The following is a 17904-nucleotide window of genomic DNA, read 5'->3' as shown; positions in this document are numbered from 1 at the left end:
AATCCACTCCCTACAGGACAGTATCCTATGGATTTACAGATTTAGGCCACACACAACCCATGTGAGGCCACACACAACCCATGTGAGGCCACACACAACCCATGTGAGGCCACACACAACCCATGTGAGGCCACACACAACCCATGTGAGGCCACACACAACCCATGTGAGGCCACACACAGCCCATGTGAGGCAGCACTGCATGCATCTCCGTCCCTATGGTGCCCAGGCTGCCTTTGTCACATGAGGAGAAAAGGAACTTCCTCAAAATGTCAAAGCTGTCCCTAAAACAAATAACAGCTCAACTGTCGTCACACGCCGTCATACAAGAGGAAGTCTCTTTCTCTATAGGCTAGGAATCAAAACATTGAGATACTATGGTTTTACCATAGCCTAAATACTATTTATAGATAAATAAGTACACTGTAAATGTTCATGGTCTTGGTACCCTATTAAAACGGTAAAAGGTACATTAAAAAGGGTCCAGTGAATAATACATTCGAACCGAAAGTAGATCTGAGGTAAAACTTTTCCCTCTCCTGACTTGGCAGCCTTTATTGGTCCATTAACTTACATGAACTGTTATGTCATCGCAAATAAAAGCTGTGTGCTACAGTAGTTTAACTAGTGAGGATGATTTATATATTACATTAACCATGCTGTAATGAACACTGCCTTCAAATCCCCAAAATACATAGCAGAGAAGAGTCTTGCCATCTGAAAGGAGCACAGTACTATGGCAGATAATTGGTGTGTGTGTTGGTGTTGAGCAGCCTGTGATGTGTGTGTTGTGTTTCAGGTTGGGTACTATGACAGCAACAAATAAAGAATAGGCTATCTGTGCAAATGGACCAATAAAGCAACTATTGTGCTACAGAACAGCACTGTCTCTTACAATCTACTGCAGCATGTACCGCAGCATAATAATGCATGGTGAGTGATTGAAGCAGATAACCGCAATACTATTTCCTACTGGAAATCACATGCGCTGAGCCAAGATGACAAAGAAACCAAATCCTCTAAAGTAAACCTTAACGTTCCCTCATTGTTCCTGCCTGGGAGTCTGCGGGGGACTGCAATAAAGACCTTTTAATAACATAGGCCCTGGCGGATCAGGGAACTAAAGCTCTTTGGAGTGCTAACTTCAACTCTGTCTGTCTGCGTTTTGGAAGAGTCAGTCAGCTGCAGTCTCACAGCAGAACCCATCCCTTTACATTACTGACATTCTGCTTCCTCTCTGACAACAGGGACATATTTGAATGACATGTTGCACTGCCTGGGTGAAATGAGAGCATTATTAGAATTGAGCTGTGTTCAGGGGAGGGCAAGGACAGGGACATAGCGTAATGAGCTGTACCCAGGGAGCTGGACTGTGTCCCAAATGGCACCCTATTCCCTATATACTGCACTAGTTTTGATCAGGGCTCACAGGGTTCTGGTCAACAGAAGTGCACTATATAGGGAGTAGGGTGCCAATTGGGATGCATCCCTAGTCACCAGCAGGGGGTAATTTACAGGTGACTGGAAGGCTATGAAGGCATCAGTAAATAACAGTGTCTGACAGATGTACAATGAGCACATCCTCACTGTGGGGACCCATGTACTGCTTCTCTGTCGTGACTACAGTCTCCTTAAGTGCTTCGCTAGCAGTTGCAGCTCAGCACCCACTGAACTCACACTCCCCACCTCACTGGATCGCTGCCTCTGAACTCCTAACACACTTTAGCATGCTAATGTTCTAGTATAGAGCATGATGGGCCTACTGTATGGGAAATTATTTTATTGATGGAAAAACTAGCCAGTGTACAGTAACTGAGATGATGAATTAGTGACCAATGGTATTTTTATTGCTTTGTTAAGTGTTGCTTGGGGTACTCTCATGCACAGAGCAGAATTAAGTCCTTATCCTTTCGCTGCACACTGTGGCACAATGGAGAAATCAAGTTTGTAAGAGAGTGATTCTTTCATTACGAATAAAGACTGCCAACCATCTTTCCCCCCAGTACAATCTGATTAAATGCTTAAAAGAAAAGATGGAGTAAGAAGCCAAAAGTTGAATTAAAGAGATTTAAATGTGGTATTCTTTCAGTGGAACCCGGATGAAGAGGTTTAGGAGAGCTACTATTTTAGTGATTTGAAGGTTTTTGCCTCCCTTTTCTAACAGATCAACCCAATACCCTGCTTTTCTCCAGCAATGCAATACTTAAAACATTTAAACACAACCTTTGACTTTGGCTGCTAGGCTGGAGAGTGTTATTACCACTCCCCAGCCGCTCTCCGGTTGTGTAATAATGTCTGCTCATTTGTTTTTCATGGGTACCGTATTAAACTCTAAAACGTTCATGTCGACCGTAGTGTGCGAGAGTTTTGTGCATTGAGAAATGGACCGTCATCAACCCTGACATTCCAAGGGGAATGAGTAGCCTGTGGTCCTTCATTAGCACAATTAGTGGGAATATACTAGGATGGCTAGCTAGCTGCCTGAGCCCTCTGTCTGTCTGTTGGTCTAAGGGTCTGGGGCAAGGGACATGGTGATTCACGGGTCCATGCTGTGTCTCAAATGGGACCCTATTCCCTATATAGTCCACTACATTTGGTCTAAATAGTACACTATATAGGGAATATAGTACCATTTGGGTCCCTTCAGATTCACATTTAAAATAAGGCCTCATCTCAGCCTGACCAGGACATTCATAATTAGTGTGTTGTATGGGTAAGTTACTGGGTAGCCCAGAGACATCAGAAAGTGAGGGTGAATTATGTTGATTGGGGCATGGTTGTAGGCTTAACTATGGTTGTAGGCTAAAGTATTGCTTAACTGGCACACAGATCATATTCAAACTTGAATGGGTGGGACTGTCAGGGACATGTGAGAAAGTGGGTAAGAGGGTTTTAACCGTACCTTGGCATAGTCCAGGGGCAGCTGGTCCTCTGGGCACTTGAAGACCCCCTCACTGTAAGACACAAGAAGGAAAAGACATGTTAGTTGCCTTCAAAAGCATCACCACCCCATCTCTGCTCTCACACACCCGTCCCAACCACACTGCACTGTACAATAAAGCCAGATGAGTTTCTGAGCCACTGGCTTTTATGTAGTTGCCCTTTCATCTTCCCTCCCTCTAGGGATTTATTTCCACAAATTCACAGTTTTATTACTGGACAGGAAAAGAGAACACATTAGAACCTGAACTGTCTATCCATAATACATTAAGGGCTTCTCTCGCTCGCCCCCACCCCCGCCCCTCTCTTTCTCTCTCTCATGTCAAAGGTGTTCATTTTTACCCCTATTTTTGAAGGCAGGGGGATGACAAACTGAGCGTGTGTGAAGCGGCTGAAGAGGGCGGTAAGCCTGGTCTTTATACCCTCCCTCAGTAAATATTGATTGCTGATTTGCCAGTGAGGCTGGTGGCTTGGCTGGGCGACTAGCTGCTGCCTCTCTTTGTTCCTCCCTTCCTCCCTCCCTCCAGCAGCAATAAAACCCAAAATAAGATCTCTGAGATCTCTGGGTTTATCACACAGGCAGCACCACAAAAAAACTCATTCCCTGCCCTGATTTAGAGGCCTTTTATCAAGGGGCCAGATGAGCTGGGTGGCGGTGGCCCTCAGGTAACAACGCAGCACGTCCCCAGTCCTGATGTCACCATGAAATATTCACTCTGGTAAATAACGGAGATGACGTCACTGCAGTACTATAGGCAGTCAGGCAGGCAGTGGGCTCACTGCGTGCTGAGCCCATAGATCTACTGTACAGCAAAGCCAGTCAATTAGTGACACAAAGAGCAACTTTAAAAAGGTAATCAGTGGCTGATCCCCTGAGATGCATTAGGGATCGAACATACCAATAGCGTTTGCCTGCCGAGAGTACTCGCAAACTGACTGCAAACTGATTTTACATATAGAATCGCATGACAATGTCGCCAGTCAGATGTCAACAGCGCGCTGAACGATCGATCGATAGACGAACGGGAAATCCACATTCGATGTGTGCACCCTTTAAAAGAGATGTGTCGGTAGTGTAGTGGTGGGCTGCTTGGCTGCAGGCCCCCTGCTGAGCCATATGGGTGGCTGGGTCAGGGTCAGGGGGATCAAGAGGGTCAGTCAGTCAGTGACATGAGATGAGGATGTACATCCCTTTCCTCATGGCCCAGTGCACATACATGAGATCGCAATGTCATTATCATAGGCCGCAGCCAGACAGGCATCTTGTTGCAACAATGGCCATATTGATAGAGGTACTGTAACACAAATGGTGAAATGCTCCTTTGCTTTGCATACATTTTCATTGCCCACGGGTGTGAGAGAGACTAAAATAACCTCAGTGTTTTGGGTTAAAGCAACAAGGCCCTGAAGCTCCATCTGTCCTACTACCATGTACTAGGTAAACAACAGAAAGACATCTTTTAATGAACAAACTTCTTCTGACCTCTCCATTCTCCAAAGTACATTAATAGATTAATGGGAAAACAAACAGCCCGAAGGGGGCAGGGAGGGCAGTGGTCTCTGCTCCCAGGGTCCTACAATGGGTTCTTCCCAAATTGCACCCTATCCCCTATGTAGTGCACTACTTTTGCACTATTTAGGGAATAGGTTGCCATTTGGGATGCACACAATGTGCCTATTGACCAGGGCCCTTGTTACCCTGTAGTCTAGTTGGCCTCAATGTCACCTGACAGAGCCTGAGGCCAATGGGAGTGGACCAGAGACCCAGGGCCATGTGATGTTGGGACACATGATCAATGATCACCCTGCACTTTGCCCTGGCTGGAATGCCTGGCATGTCTCTCCAGCTGCTGTGGAATCAGCTGCACACAGAACAACAGACCAGAGGGGTGACGGGGAAATAGAGGTGGGGGAGGTGAGTTTAATGCATTACGAGACAGCAGTAATTCCAGTCCATTAGGGTCACTCTGTCAGCAGGGAGCTGGAGAGCAATTAATAAACAACAATGCAGCTTTTAAAAAAACATTATTGATCCCCAGGGGAGAGAGCCCAGTCAGCAGAACATCTATGTACTGTGAAATCATTTACTCATCTCCGTCATTCGAGCCTCATCTATTTGATGTTGATGATAAGTTTTAGAGCCACAGGGCCGGACTGCATGACGCAGAGCTGTGGGCTACACCCCAAACAACACCCTACATACTGCACTATTTTTTTTTTACCAGGGCCCACAAAGGTAGTGCACTGTATAGGGAATAGGCGGCCATTTGGGACATGGGGATGTGTAGTGACTGTTTCCCCATATAGAGGAAGGAAATAAGAACAGAGAGAAAGGTGCTCCTTGCTGGACTAGACAGGGGAGATGTAAGCAGTGCAGGAAAGCAGGGTTTACAGCTAAAGACCTACCCAGCCGGCTCCTCTGCTCTACCTGACACAGAGGCAGACAGGCGAAAAGAGCATCGTCACAGGCTGTCAGGATGATTCCCTCCCTGCTTCGCAGAGAAAGACCTGCAGCCACACATTCATCTGCTTGGCCCGCTGTTCATAATGCTACCCGACTCTCCAGCCAGCTTGTTTGTGGAGCACACTGCCACTTTGTGAATGCACATTAGTAGAGAGAGGTGGGGGCATTGGAATAATAATAGCTTCTATACAAGTCTTCCCCTTCTCTTGACAAACCATTTCTATGACTACTTGAAGGCCTCCTTACAGTGGAGTAAGATTGCACTAATTACCGTTCAATGCCCTTGACTACTTCAATGCCCACCTCTAATCACTCAGCACTGTGCAGCTGTGAGAGGATGAACAATATTGTAACACTGAAAAAAGAGAAAAGTCCTTTGCATACATACAGTACAGCCTGGTCACCCGCAGGGTCCTTGCACCCTGTCCACTTGACTCACTAACCAACAACACTACTGATACCAACAGCTTCACTACAACTAGGACACAGTTTCATGGGAGAAAAATATGTGCCTACTAGGATACACAGGGCAGAGATAACAGTGCCTGACTTGTACAAGTCAATGATTATACAGGGTGAGAGGCTGATAAACAATAAACTAACCAATAATGACAAATACAACAATACCGAATAAACACTTATTTTCACTTAATATAATACATCAATAAAAATCAATTTAGCCTCAAATAAATAATGAAACATGTTCAATTTGGTTTAAATAATGCAAAAACAAAGTGTTGGAGAAGAAAGTAAAAGTGCAATATGTGTCATGTAAAAAGCTAACGTTTTAGTTCCTTGCTCAGAACATGAGAAGATATGAAAGCTGGTGGTTCCTTTTAACATGAGTCTTCAATATTCCCAGTTAAGAAGTTTTAGGTTGAGGTTATTATAGGAATTATAGGACTATTTCTCTCTATACCATTTGTATTTCATATACCTTTGACTAATGGATGTTCTTATAGGCACTTTAGTATTGCCAGTGTAACAGTATAGCTTCCGTACCTCTCCTCGCACCTACCTGGGCTCGAACCAGGAACACATCGACAACAGCTATCCTTGAAGCCACAAAAGCTGTGGCCCTATCAGAGCAAGGGGAACAACTACTCCAAGTCTCAGAGCGAGTGACGTCAACGATTGAAACGCTATTAGCGCGCACCCCGCTAACTAGCTAGCCATTTCACATCGGTTACACCAGCCTAATCTCGGGAGTTGATAGGCTTGAAGTCATAAACAGCTCAATGCTTGAAGCATTGCGAAGAGCTGCTGGCAAAACGCACAAAAGTGCTGTTTGAATGAATGCTTACGAATATGCTGCTGCCTACCATCGCTCAGTCAGACTGCTCTATCAAATCATAGACTTAATTATAACATAATAACACACAGAAATACGAGCCTTTGGTCATTAATATGGTCGAATCCGGAAACTATCATTTCGAAAACAAAACGTTTATTCTTTCAGTGAAATACGGAACCGTTTCATATTTTATCTAACGGGTGGCAGCCCTAAGTCTAAATATTGCCGTTTCATTGTACAACCTTCAATGTTATGTCATAATTATGTACAATTCTGGCAAATTAATTATGGTCTTTGTTAGGAATAAATGGACTTCACACAGTTCGCAACGATCCAGGTGGCCCAAACTGCTGCATATACCCTGACTGCTTGCACGGAACACAAGAGAAGTGACACAATTTCCCTAATAATTAGAAATTCATGTTAGCAGGCAATATTAACTAAATATGCAGGTTTAAAAATATATACTTGTATATTGATTTTAAAGAAAGGCATTGATGTTTATGGTTAGGTTTGGTGCAACGACAGTGCTAAATCATCACCCGTTTGGCGAAGTAGGCTGGGATTTGATGAGAAATTAACAGGCACTGCATCAATTATATGCAACGCAGGACAAGCTAGATAAACTAGTAATGTCATCAACCATGTGTAGTTAACTAGTGATTATGTGAAGATTGATTGTTTTTTATAAGTTTAATGCTAGCTAGCAACTTATTTGGCTTCTTGCTGTCCTCGCGTAACAGGTAGTCAGCCTGCCACGCAGGCTCCTCGTTGAGTGCAATGTAAGGCAGGTGGTTAGAGCGTTGGACTAGTAACCGGAAGGTTGCAAAAACGAATCCCCGAGCTGACAAGGTAAACATCTGTTGTTCTGCCTCTGAACAAGACAGTTAACCCACCGTTCCTAGGCCGTCATTGAAAATAAGAATGTGTTCTTAACTGACTTGCCTAGTTAAATAAAGGTGTAACATATATATATTTTTAAATCAGCCAAATCGGTGTCCAAAAATACAGATTTCCGATTGTTATGAAAACTTGAAATCGGCCCTAATTAATCGGCCATTCTGATTAATCAGTCGACCTCTAATACAAATGCACCTTATGGAGCAGCGGGGACTGTGAAGCAGCACAAACATAGGCACAGACACATGCATACAAACACACGCGATATAATACACACTTGTACACATGGATTTTGTGTTGTAGATATGTGGTAGTGGAGTAGGAGCCTGAGGGCACACACTTAGTGTTCTAATGCTTTTAGAATTGTATAACTGCCTTCATTTGGCTGGAACCCATGTAGAATGGGGATCCATAATAAATACAAATAGCGTGTTTAATATAATCAGCACATTAAAATGTCAATGGGTTCCCATCCTTTCCCTGTCTCTCATATTGTGAGAGTAGCCTAGGCTCCACAGCTGTTGTGCTGCAGCACAGGGAGGCCAACATCAGATCCAGCAGGCCCCTGGACCAAAACAGCAGAAGGCCAGATGAGTATGCCCCACAGCTAATTACATGTTCAAAATCACCCCACTTATCTGGTTAGACAACAGCCTTCTCCCCAGCTCTAATTAGGGGCATTTCCCAATTCCCTTCCATGAGTGAAAGTACCCCCCCCCCCCCCCCCCCCCCCCCCCCAGCATCACCCTAGTATTTCCCTGGACCATCCCCCACTCCCCAGACCCTAATTGCACCCCCTCTCTTGCCCTCAGAGCAGATTAAACAGCCATCCATTGAGCCCAGTGATAGTGATGAGGACTGAAGGTCACCCTCCATATGCCTCCTGATAGGCAGACGGCCACTGAGAAAAACAAGACAAAGCCCCCAGGTTTAGTTTGCCTGCAGAAGACTGCAAACGGCCTGTCAGGGACAGTACAGTACAGCCATCACACACAGAGAAAGAGGAGATGGCTCCTGATGGCTACTACCTCACCGACTGAGGCCTAAGAATGACCCTGAAGCCTGATCTCTTGACTACCAGGGAGACCCCTGACCCTGTTTACAATAATAGAGGGAATGGCTGTGGAGAGCTAAACAAACGTCTCTCAGAGGAGTTTGAGAGTTCTGGAAAGCAGGACGTCTACGACACATTAACACCCAAAAGAGAGTTTTACTATTACTGTGAGAGGTTGAATGCAACACAAATGGTACATTATTAACTAAATAGTGCACTACGTTTGACCAGGACCCATAGGTCATTTGGGACTCAGAGGAGGTCTTTTCAAACTCAGAGATCTCATCAAGAAAATGGACTGGGTCGTCTGGCTAGTAACTGTATCAGGCTGGCTTGCTGGTCTTCTCTGGAAGCTTACTCTGAGGTTTTATGTTCATCTTCATGCCAAATCATTTTCTTTTCAAGTAAAGAAGTGGATTAACTATGCTACACAAACAAGATCTTAAATGCCACCAGTTCCCTTTATTCAGGCTTCCTGGCTTTCAGTCTCCCAGCTGATCCCAATTCCATGCTTCTGCTGCCAGAATGTTGGGAGAAAACAGGAATCTTGTTTCATCTCAGCAGGAGTTCCCTTAATCTCCCAAATCCAACAGTTTTTTGTATGTGTATATGAATGTGTGTGTATATGAATGTGTATGTGTGTGTTACAACTCACATCAAATTATCAGCCTGTAGTTTCCAACAGTAATGAGACTGTCATTATAACTGCCCTTTACAAGTCTGCCTGTTGACAGACTCGCCTCCTGTCCAGGAGGTGTACTTGTACATCGAGCTGCCTCACGCTACAGAAACACAACCCTAAAGGCCATTCTGTATTGGACAATATAATATATACACAATAAACCTATCCTATGCAATGCTGAAGGGGAGAACATTCTAACACTTGCCAGTTAAATGAAATGACTGGTCGTTAACTACATGTTCTGTTGTTTATACGATTCCCAGTAGTAGCATTTAGAGATAATTAAAGGACTCTAATGCAAAGATAAAGAGCCTCTAACACATTTGACTAAATATATTTTTATTTATAGAAGAGGCAAATGAGATTAGAGAAATGATCCGAAGTACAGGCCATATCCACATGAGTGAAGAGGTTTGTAGGACAGTGGAGGGAGAGATGGAGGGAGAGCCATTAGGCAGTGACCGGGTGAAAGAATGCCCCCTAGCCAAAGAACAGTCAGAATGTGCTTCCCAAATGGCACCCTATTCCCTATAGTGCACGATTTTTGGCTTGCTATTCCTTATAGTGTCCTATTTTTGGCTAGAGGCCTATAAACCCTGGTCAAAATAAGTGCACAATATAGGGCAAAGTGTGCAATTTGTTTTGACGCAATCAGAGGGATCTCCTGGATGAGGAATGAGGTGGAGGACACGGGGTGAAACAGGTGTTTCTGTCTATGGAACCCGATACGATGGGAGGGTAATGTTCCCTACTCCAGCTAAATGCTGACTCAGTTTACAGCCTGGACAAAGGCAGGGTTTGCATCCCAAATGGCTGCCTATTCCCTACATAGGGAATAATACTTTTGACCTGGACCCATATGGGAATAGGGTGCCACTTGGGACACAGGGAGGCTTACATCAGCCTTCTTCTTTGTCCCTGGGAGGAGAAGGAACTAGCTCCACTTTCTCTATGCATGAATGACATCACCGGTTAACTCCTCACTACCTGACTGGTTCAGAGAATTCTGGAGTTTAGTCTACTGTAGCATGACGACTTGTGGGAAATTTCACACTTCTGAAAATGAATCAGAGATGAGTTAAAGAGTTCAACAGGATTATGTTGTGCAGAATCCCATGACATTTGATAAGCCAATCATATCCTTAGGGTTTTTGGGATAAATCTAAACACAGTTGGCTACAGTACTTCACGTGCAGCAAGGAAGCATGTTTGAATCAACATGCTGTGAAGTTTATTTTAGTTTAATTTAGTTGAGTACATACATCTTGTTATGTTTGGACTTTTTTAATCAGGGTTTGATTGACTGATGCATAGAGGACATGCTTGTACAGCAAATGTAATTTGTAAAATCATATTTGACTCACATCATTGGTGTTTGCAATGTCCATGTCCAGTCAGTGACAGCTTAATGTGAACTGACCATGTCTGTATATCTGAAGGTCACAGACATCAACAAGAGTTGATTCAGCCTTATAGGTATTAGGCCTAGTTCCTCAAGATCCAGTTTGGATCTACAATGTACGTTTTCTGTATCTACTCTAAAAACACTCTTAAGACTTTTCATGAGTCTTTCTACTGTTGTTCTTAGCAACAATAGCACAAATGATGCAAGTGGAGGAAAGCCGACTAGGCCTCATACTACAACGACAAATGTGTGGGTAGTTGTCTGGTAGCGTTTCCATGGCTCTCTTGCTCCTCCTGCTCTCTCTTCAACATACTGTATGTGTCCCAAATGACACCCTATTCCCAACTGGCACCCTTTTCCCTATATAGAGCCATACAGGCCCTGGTCAAAAGTATACCACTATATATGGGAAAGGGTGCCATTACAGACGCAGGTATTGATCATGGGACAGCTCTGTAGAAAGATGCACAAAGATGGAAGTTGTTTAGATGCAGGGGACGGCACGATTTCACGCCACTTACGTAACGACATTCATTTTTCTTTGCAGTTCTCCAAACACTCAAACACATCTGTCAGCTAATTCACACAGTCCTGGCACGTTCAAAGGTTAGCGAAATATCAATTTGTTTTTCAAATGCCATCTTTGTTTAACAGCACTAACGCAGGCAGTTGTTCAAGGGTAATACTGTGTTAAAGTATATTTTCCAAGGGTTTTAGAATTGCAATAGTGTCAAAATTAAGCTTTTGGATCCTGCTGTGAATTGCATGCATGGCAGCAGCTCTTTTCCCCGAGTAGAGCTTAGGGGAACAAGCTAGCACGTCAAAACTGACAAAAAAAATGGGCAAAGCTATGTTCGCTGACATCCTTGTAAGAAAAGGAACAGACGGCTAGTTCTTTGACTTTTATGATATCAGACGTCTGTTCTGAGCCACAGGCAGTTCCCCGAGAATACATAATGGAATAGGATCTGCACACTGTTCAGGGGGGATTTGAGGTGGTTGATCGGTTTGAATCCAGGAGCGTCTGCTCTACACCGTTAGGATACACTGTGACTCATAGTGGCACAGCTCTGATGCAAGTCCACTGTGTTCCGGCGTAACAGAAAACACTGACTCCCAAAAGCATCCAGAGGGAGGGAGGGTGAGAGGGAAGCATCCAGCCACCTGCCAGGGCACAGATGAGAGGGGGAACGGAAGGAGGGATGGAAGGATGCAGCCACCTGCCAGGGCACAGATGAGAGGGGGAACGGAAGGAGGGATGGAAGGATGCAGCCACCTGCCAGGGCACAGATGAGAGGGGGAACGGAAGGAGGGAGGGTGAGAGGGAAGGATGCAGCCACCTGCCAGGGCACAGAGGAGAGGGGGAACGGAAGGAGGGAGGGTGAGAGGGAAGGATGCAGCCACCTGCCAGAGCACAGAGGAGAGGGGGAACGGAAGGAGGGAGGGAAGGATGCAGCCACCTGCCAGGGCACAGATGAGAGGGGGAACGGAAGGAGGGAGGGTGAGAGGGAAGGATGCGATATGAAACCCTTTCTTGTCGACTTTGTATTTTTGTAATAGTCAATCGTTTGAAAATACTGTCAACTGATTTGTTTTATGGTTTCCTTGTTCTCGCTTGAACTGGCTAACCTTGACTGGGGATCTATAGCTCAGCTGGCAGGGTTATGTGCTTCATTGGGTTTGTAATGAATCCTCTTCCAATGGGAAGGACTGCATACAAGGGTGGATTTAACTTTACTGTTTTGCCTACATGTACATGGATGGTACTTGAATTAGATAAATACATTAGCAAATGTAATGTATTCATGGCTCTAAATAAAGGAGCGCCACATGAAATGTAGGAGCAACAGAAAAACATATATATTTTGTTACATTGATTGAGATACAGGATATATTGGGCCTATATGAATTCTAGCTACTTTTGAAGCACATGTTGTGCCCTAGAAACTAATATGTAACACTGCAAACACAGTTTATTATAAAAGCTAAAATGTTGATACAAATACCTGTCATTGAAATTACAAAGTCATTTGTGGAATATTATATTTCTACATTGTGTAAAAGCACTATTTTCCTATTGAGATGCATTACATTGAAAATTGTACACCGTCTCTTTAAAAACGTCAGGTTTTTGATGATGACATGCAAGAGAACTGTCATTAATTTATTGCCATGATCAAAGATGATGGATATACTGACAAGATACATGTCTCTCCGCCCTAACAATGGGAGTCGTTGTCCATAAAGCGGCATGGCGGTCTGTCTAGCTCCTGCCTATCCTTTCTTTTGATTGGTGGATACATCTCATTATTGTAATAATTTTTTTAATATTCGATGAGGGTTTTTGACGTGAACCACCTGTATTCAATGGAGAGATGCTATGCTACTAGCCTCATGCCATGAATATGCATAGCCATCTAATGCTGAGCGGATAGTGCTTATTGAGGTCGGTTCGATTATTTAAAAAATAATCATGGTAACACAGAATAAAACAATGAATAAAAGTCCCATGATGGTAGTTCACTGCCCATTACTGCTTATCACTTAACATAACTTTAATAAAATATTTCAGTTGTGTATATTACATTTGTTTTATTTGATGACTTTATTATTTAATTCCAAATCATCATCTCTATAGAGCTGCTGCCTATGCTGTCAGACAAAATCCCTATTTTAATAGTTCTTCAAAGTTTTATTTATTATTTATTTCACCAGGTAGGCAAGTTGAGAACAAGTTCTCATTTACAATTGCGACCTGGCCAAGATAAAGCAAAGCAGTTCGACACAAACAACGACAGAGTTACACATGGAGTAAAACAAACAGAGTATAAATAAGTCTATATACGATGTGAGCAAATGAGGTGAGATAAGGGAGGTAAAGGCAAAAAAAAGGCCATGGTGGCAAAGTAAATACAATATAGCAAGTAAAACACTGGAATGGTAAAGTAAATAAGGCATACTTTAATTACTGCTGAATACCAACTATCAAATCACTTAGATCATGTATTTTCTGGTAGAGATACCACACAAACTAATAGCTGCTCACTATATCCCCTCATGAACTTGCATTGTTCTGTGTCTTCTGTAGTAGGCGTAAAAGAAAGAGACCTGATAAGTAGATGCGCAATGGATTATGGTCATTGTAGTTAATTACCACGTTCTATGAGCTAAACTATGTAGAATATTGGCCTGTTGGAAACTACAACTCCCTACTACATTGCACAGTTCAGGCTGGATCTGACATATCTCTAGAGATGAGCTCACAGAAAAAAAAAAAGAACAAAATGAAATTCTAATAATTGAACCGACGTCGGTCAACAAAAAATAACCAAAATTAAATCGCTCAGCACTACTATCTTGAGGCAACTCCGATATAAAGTGTTTTTTCTCTCAAAGATACCGGGATGCCACGTGTCCTACTTATATCAGTACACTCGTAACAACTTAAGCATTACGAAACTTCTATTAGATCAAATAAACCTCATGTAGCAAAACACTTGCTTGGTGGGCAAAACAATGAAGAAAAAAAACAGCACATGCTGGCGGGAGACAGATTTTTTGCCAAATCGGGCAACAACAAAAAAAATGACCTCTGGATCGTTCAGTCATCCCTACGGAAAAAATGGATAGGGAAAGAATAGGGTTTTGGAATAAATGCCAAAATAAGGTCGGAGGTCAACACAGACTTAGGAGATACTATGTGTTCTATGAGATAATATCAGTCAGGTAACATGACCTTTATGAATTATGAAGCCTTTGTGTTTTATATGTTTTTTTTTATTACATCAATTCTTCAAAATAAGTGACATTAGCTGATGAAGATTATCTCATAGAACAAAACGTATAAGATCTCCCAAGCCTGTGTTTACCACAGACCTCATATTCAGCGTCTATCCAAAAACCATACAAAAACTCCAGGCTTTGTCCAACGAACCATGGCGGAGTTAGTGCCAAAAAAAAGACACCATTACTATTTCTCTCTATTGATTTCCTGAAGAAGCAATCCCTTTTCCATTCTTTCTGAGGCCCCAAATGTTTGGATATAGTGGTAAAGTTATGAGATAGTTAGCCAGCCAATGAGGTAAAATGACTAAACAAAGTGTAAACAAATGGTTAATGCAAGTAGTTGTAGGATGACCCACGACATGATTTATGAATGTAAAGTTTTGTCCCAGAGATCCGCTATAGCAGGGTTTCCCAAACTCGGTCCTGGGGCCATCTCCCTGGGTGCACATTTTAGTCACAGATAGAACAAGGAGACAGATATTTCACTGGATGTATAAACGTGAAGAATCTGGTTGGCATGTCCTCTCACTACCAAATATGGTAGTGAGAGGAAGCCTACTAGCGTGCAGTGGGAGAAGATGGAACGAGGTGGATTTTGGCAGACATTCTGCAAATTTTGTCATTGATTAAACATTTGATCTCTATACAGATTTTGGTTCCCAAAACGAAAAGTATGTTGTGAACAGAGTGGACTAAGTTTTGTAGACTTTACCCTTTGCAAAAGTTTGTTTTAAATCACACTGTTAAGGAGTGCAATGGCGAATTTAGTTATTGCACACGCACACAACAGAGTAGGCATTTCCTAACGGAAATATGCAGATGTATACCAGAACGCGCCAATAGGATATTGCTAACGTGTGCTTGGCTCTTCCCACCTCCTTGCTTGTTCTGACCACTATGACTAATTTGTTCCCATTGGAAACAACAAGCTATGGTCTATCTTGGTTTATCTTTGTTTAGTTTTTTGCCCTAGCACTACACACCTCATTCATAACCAACTCATCTGAATCAGCTATGTAAAAACATGCACCCAGGGGGTCCCCAGGAACGAGTTTGGGAAACCCTGCACTATAGGAAGATAAACATTGTGCCGGTAATATGGGTCAGATCTTTTGACATGGTTGGGTTAGAAGCATGCTGTTTTCTCTGTAGTAAGGGTGCAACCATGACGCTAACGAATCTGCACTCGTTTGTTTCTCTAGTGCACTCAAACAATGGTGCAGCGAAGCCTTGTCATTACAACAATTACTATCTGATAAATGTTTTTCATAGTCTCACAGTTGTCCCAAAATAAAACTCCTGGTCGCACAGGAAAATATTTGGTCGGATATTTCGGCCAAATTGGTCAAACTTTAGAGCCCTGAATGCGTTCCCAGATCATTTTCCCAACCAAATTCTTCCCAGGATTATATTCTGCCTGCATGAAAGAGGTACAAGGAAATCAATTCAATTTCATTAACTCCTGCTGATCTGGGTCCAGGGTGGGGGTTGAGATGGAGAACGGTTCCATCAATCCTACTGAGAGCTAGCTGGGCTCTGGCTGCATACCACGCATGACTGCAGCCGCCCTCATACTCAACACACTCACAGCTTAGACAAAGTATACACAGCCAATAAACCCCTTAGAGACACACACTGTACACACACCACCATGCAGGACCAGCAGTATCACTGCTCTGAGCAGTTCAGTTGAATCCATGAGAACCCATCTAAGAATGGGGGCTTGATGAGAGCATACAAATTAGAAGCTTGTCTTTGATCTTTAGTTTGAGTTGCATCCCAAATGGCACCCTATTCCCAATATAGTACGCTACATTTTACCAGAGCCCTATGGGCCCTATATAGGGAATAGGGTAACATTTGAGATGCACCCAGGGTGTAGAGATAGTGGAGTGGGGTGGGCTGAGCTTCTCACAGGGCTTGGCTACCACCAGGGGCCAATGAAGGTCCTGGGTTTGACATGGCACACATGTGAGAAGGAGCCACTATCCTCTGAAGAAGTGTTAAGAGCTCCTGTCAAGGTATTAGATGTGTGAAACACCACACTCTTGTCAGTACTGTTTGTTCCTGCTCTCTTTACTACCATCGCAACTCTGGTAAACTGGGGCACTAGAAGAAAGAGTGGAATCTTCAGTTTACACATATTGGACTCAAATTAGTGTACACACACAGTAAATGAATTTCCTCACACATGCAAATTTGAGCCGTTTTGATGACAGATCTTATTGTAGCTTTGCTTCAGGGGGCAGATGTCTACTGTGGGGGTGATCTGCAATGCGCGAGGCCTGCTGCCTTTGAAAAGTTGTGGTGCCGCCACAGTAATCCTGAAGAATGCTAACCAACGCTGGGCAGAGGGGCTCAGAGACTGGTTTATGACTAGCCCGGGTGCTGACTGGCTTATTAAAAGAGGCACTTCGTCTTATCACACACACATAGCATAGGACTGAGAGACTGTCCTGCCATCACTCCTCAAACACTGAGGATTTGTTCCAATTGGCAATCTATTCCTTATGTAGTGCACTACTTTTGACCAGGGCCCAACCCGAGTCAGCTACTGGAGCCAGAAAGTAAAGCATACAGCAACACAGTAAATCTGAGAGGTAAAGGTAACACCCTGCCCCCCTCTCAAACTCACAGGAGGTATTCAGACTCCTCTTACAAATGCTTCACTAATCTCAGGTATTCACCGTCAGGATATCCGGCAGATGAGAAGAGTGCAGGTTTGGTCTTAATCCTGAGGGATGAGAGAAACAGAAGACTACTATTCCATCCCTGGAGGATAAAGGACTGCTTCTTAAAGCACTGCCTGTGATTAGCTGGAGGTATCAGCTCCTTAATGCAGAGGTGAGATGGTTCCTCGTTGGGAAATGAAGTATATTTGAGACCTCATGGGACAGCCTACTTTAGGGATAAAGACTGCAGCATCCCTGAGAGAGTAAGTCAATCCACTGCACATTCTAACGAAGGCAAAAAGCTTTAAGACTGCCCAAGATTACAATTTAATTTTTCACTACTTACCACAAAAGTTGCCTTGATACTTATGACCAAAACTGAAGTATGATGTAATAAGCAGACACATACAGTATACCGTAGAGGTTTCCCCCAGAAGGCATCCCACCACCAAACAACACATCAAGAGTACTGTGAGTAGAGCATCTATCAACCTCTAAAAATGAATGTTTGGCGAAATACAAAGCCTCGAGTCCATAGCTATAAACCAGGCCCAGAGATAATACACCAGGGACACAGAGTACTGAGAGTGATGAATAAGCCCATGGCTAGTTAGTTTCCTCCATCAGCATGTATCCCCAGAGTAATCTTCCCCCTGAGCGCTTGTAAAGAGTTTTAAAACCACACTGAGATCGGTTACTCCCGAGCC

The 17904-nt window shown here is 43.4% G+C and overlaps 1 protein-coding gene across 1 annotated transcript in view; it reads right to left on the bottom strand.

The window, feature by feature from the left end:
• Positions 1-17904, bottom strand: part of LOC139386214 (TNF receptor-associated factor 4-like) — a 42935-nt gene that overhangs the window by 7465 nt on the left and 17566 nt on the right. The window contains exon 2 of the mRNA XM_071131697.1: positions 2903-2954. Coding sequence (XP_070987798.1) covers positions 2903-2954 — 52 coding nt within the window. The remainder of the gene's footprint in view (positions 1-2902; positions 2955-17904) is intronic.

Source organism: Oncorhynchus clarkii, chromosome 27 (assembly GCF_045791955.1).
Source record: "Oncorhynchus clarkii lewisi isolate Uvic-CL-2024 chromosome 27, UVic_Ocla_1.0, whole genome shotgun sequence".
Taxonomy (NCBI): Eukaryota; Metazoa; Chordata; class Actinopteri; order Salmoniformes; family Salmonidae; genus Oncorhynchus; species Oncorhynchus clarkii.
This window is presented reverse-complemented; position numbering and strand designations above follow the sequence as displayed.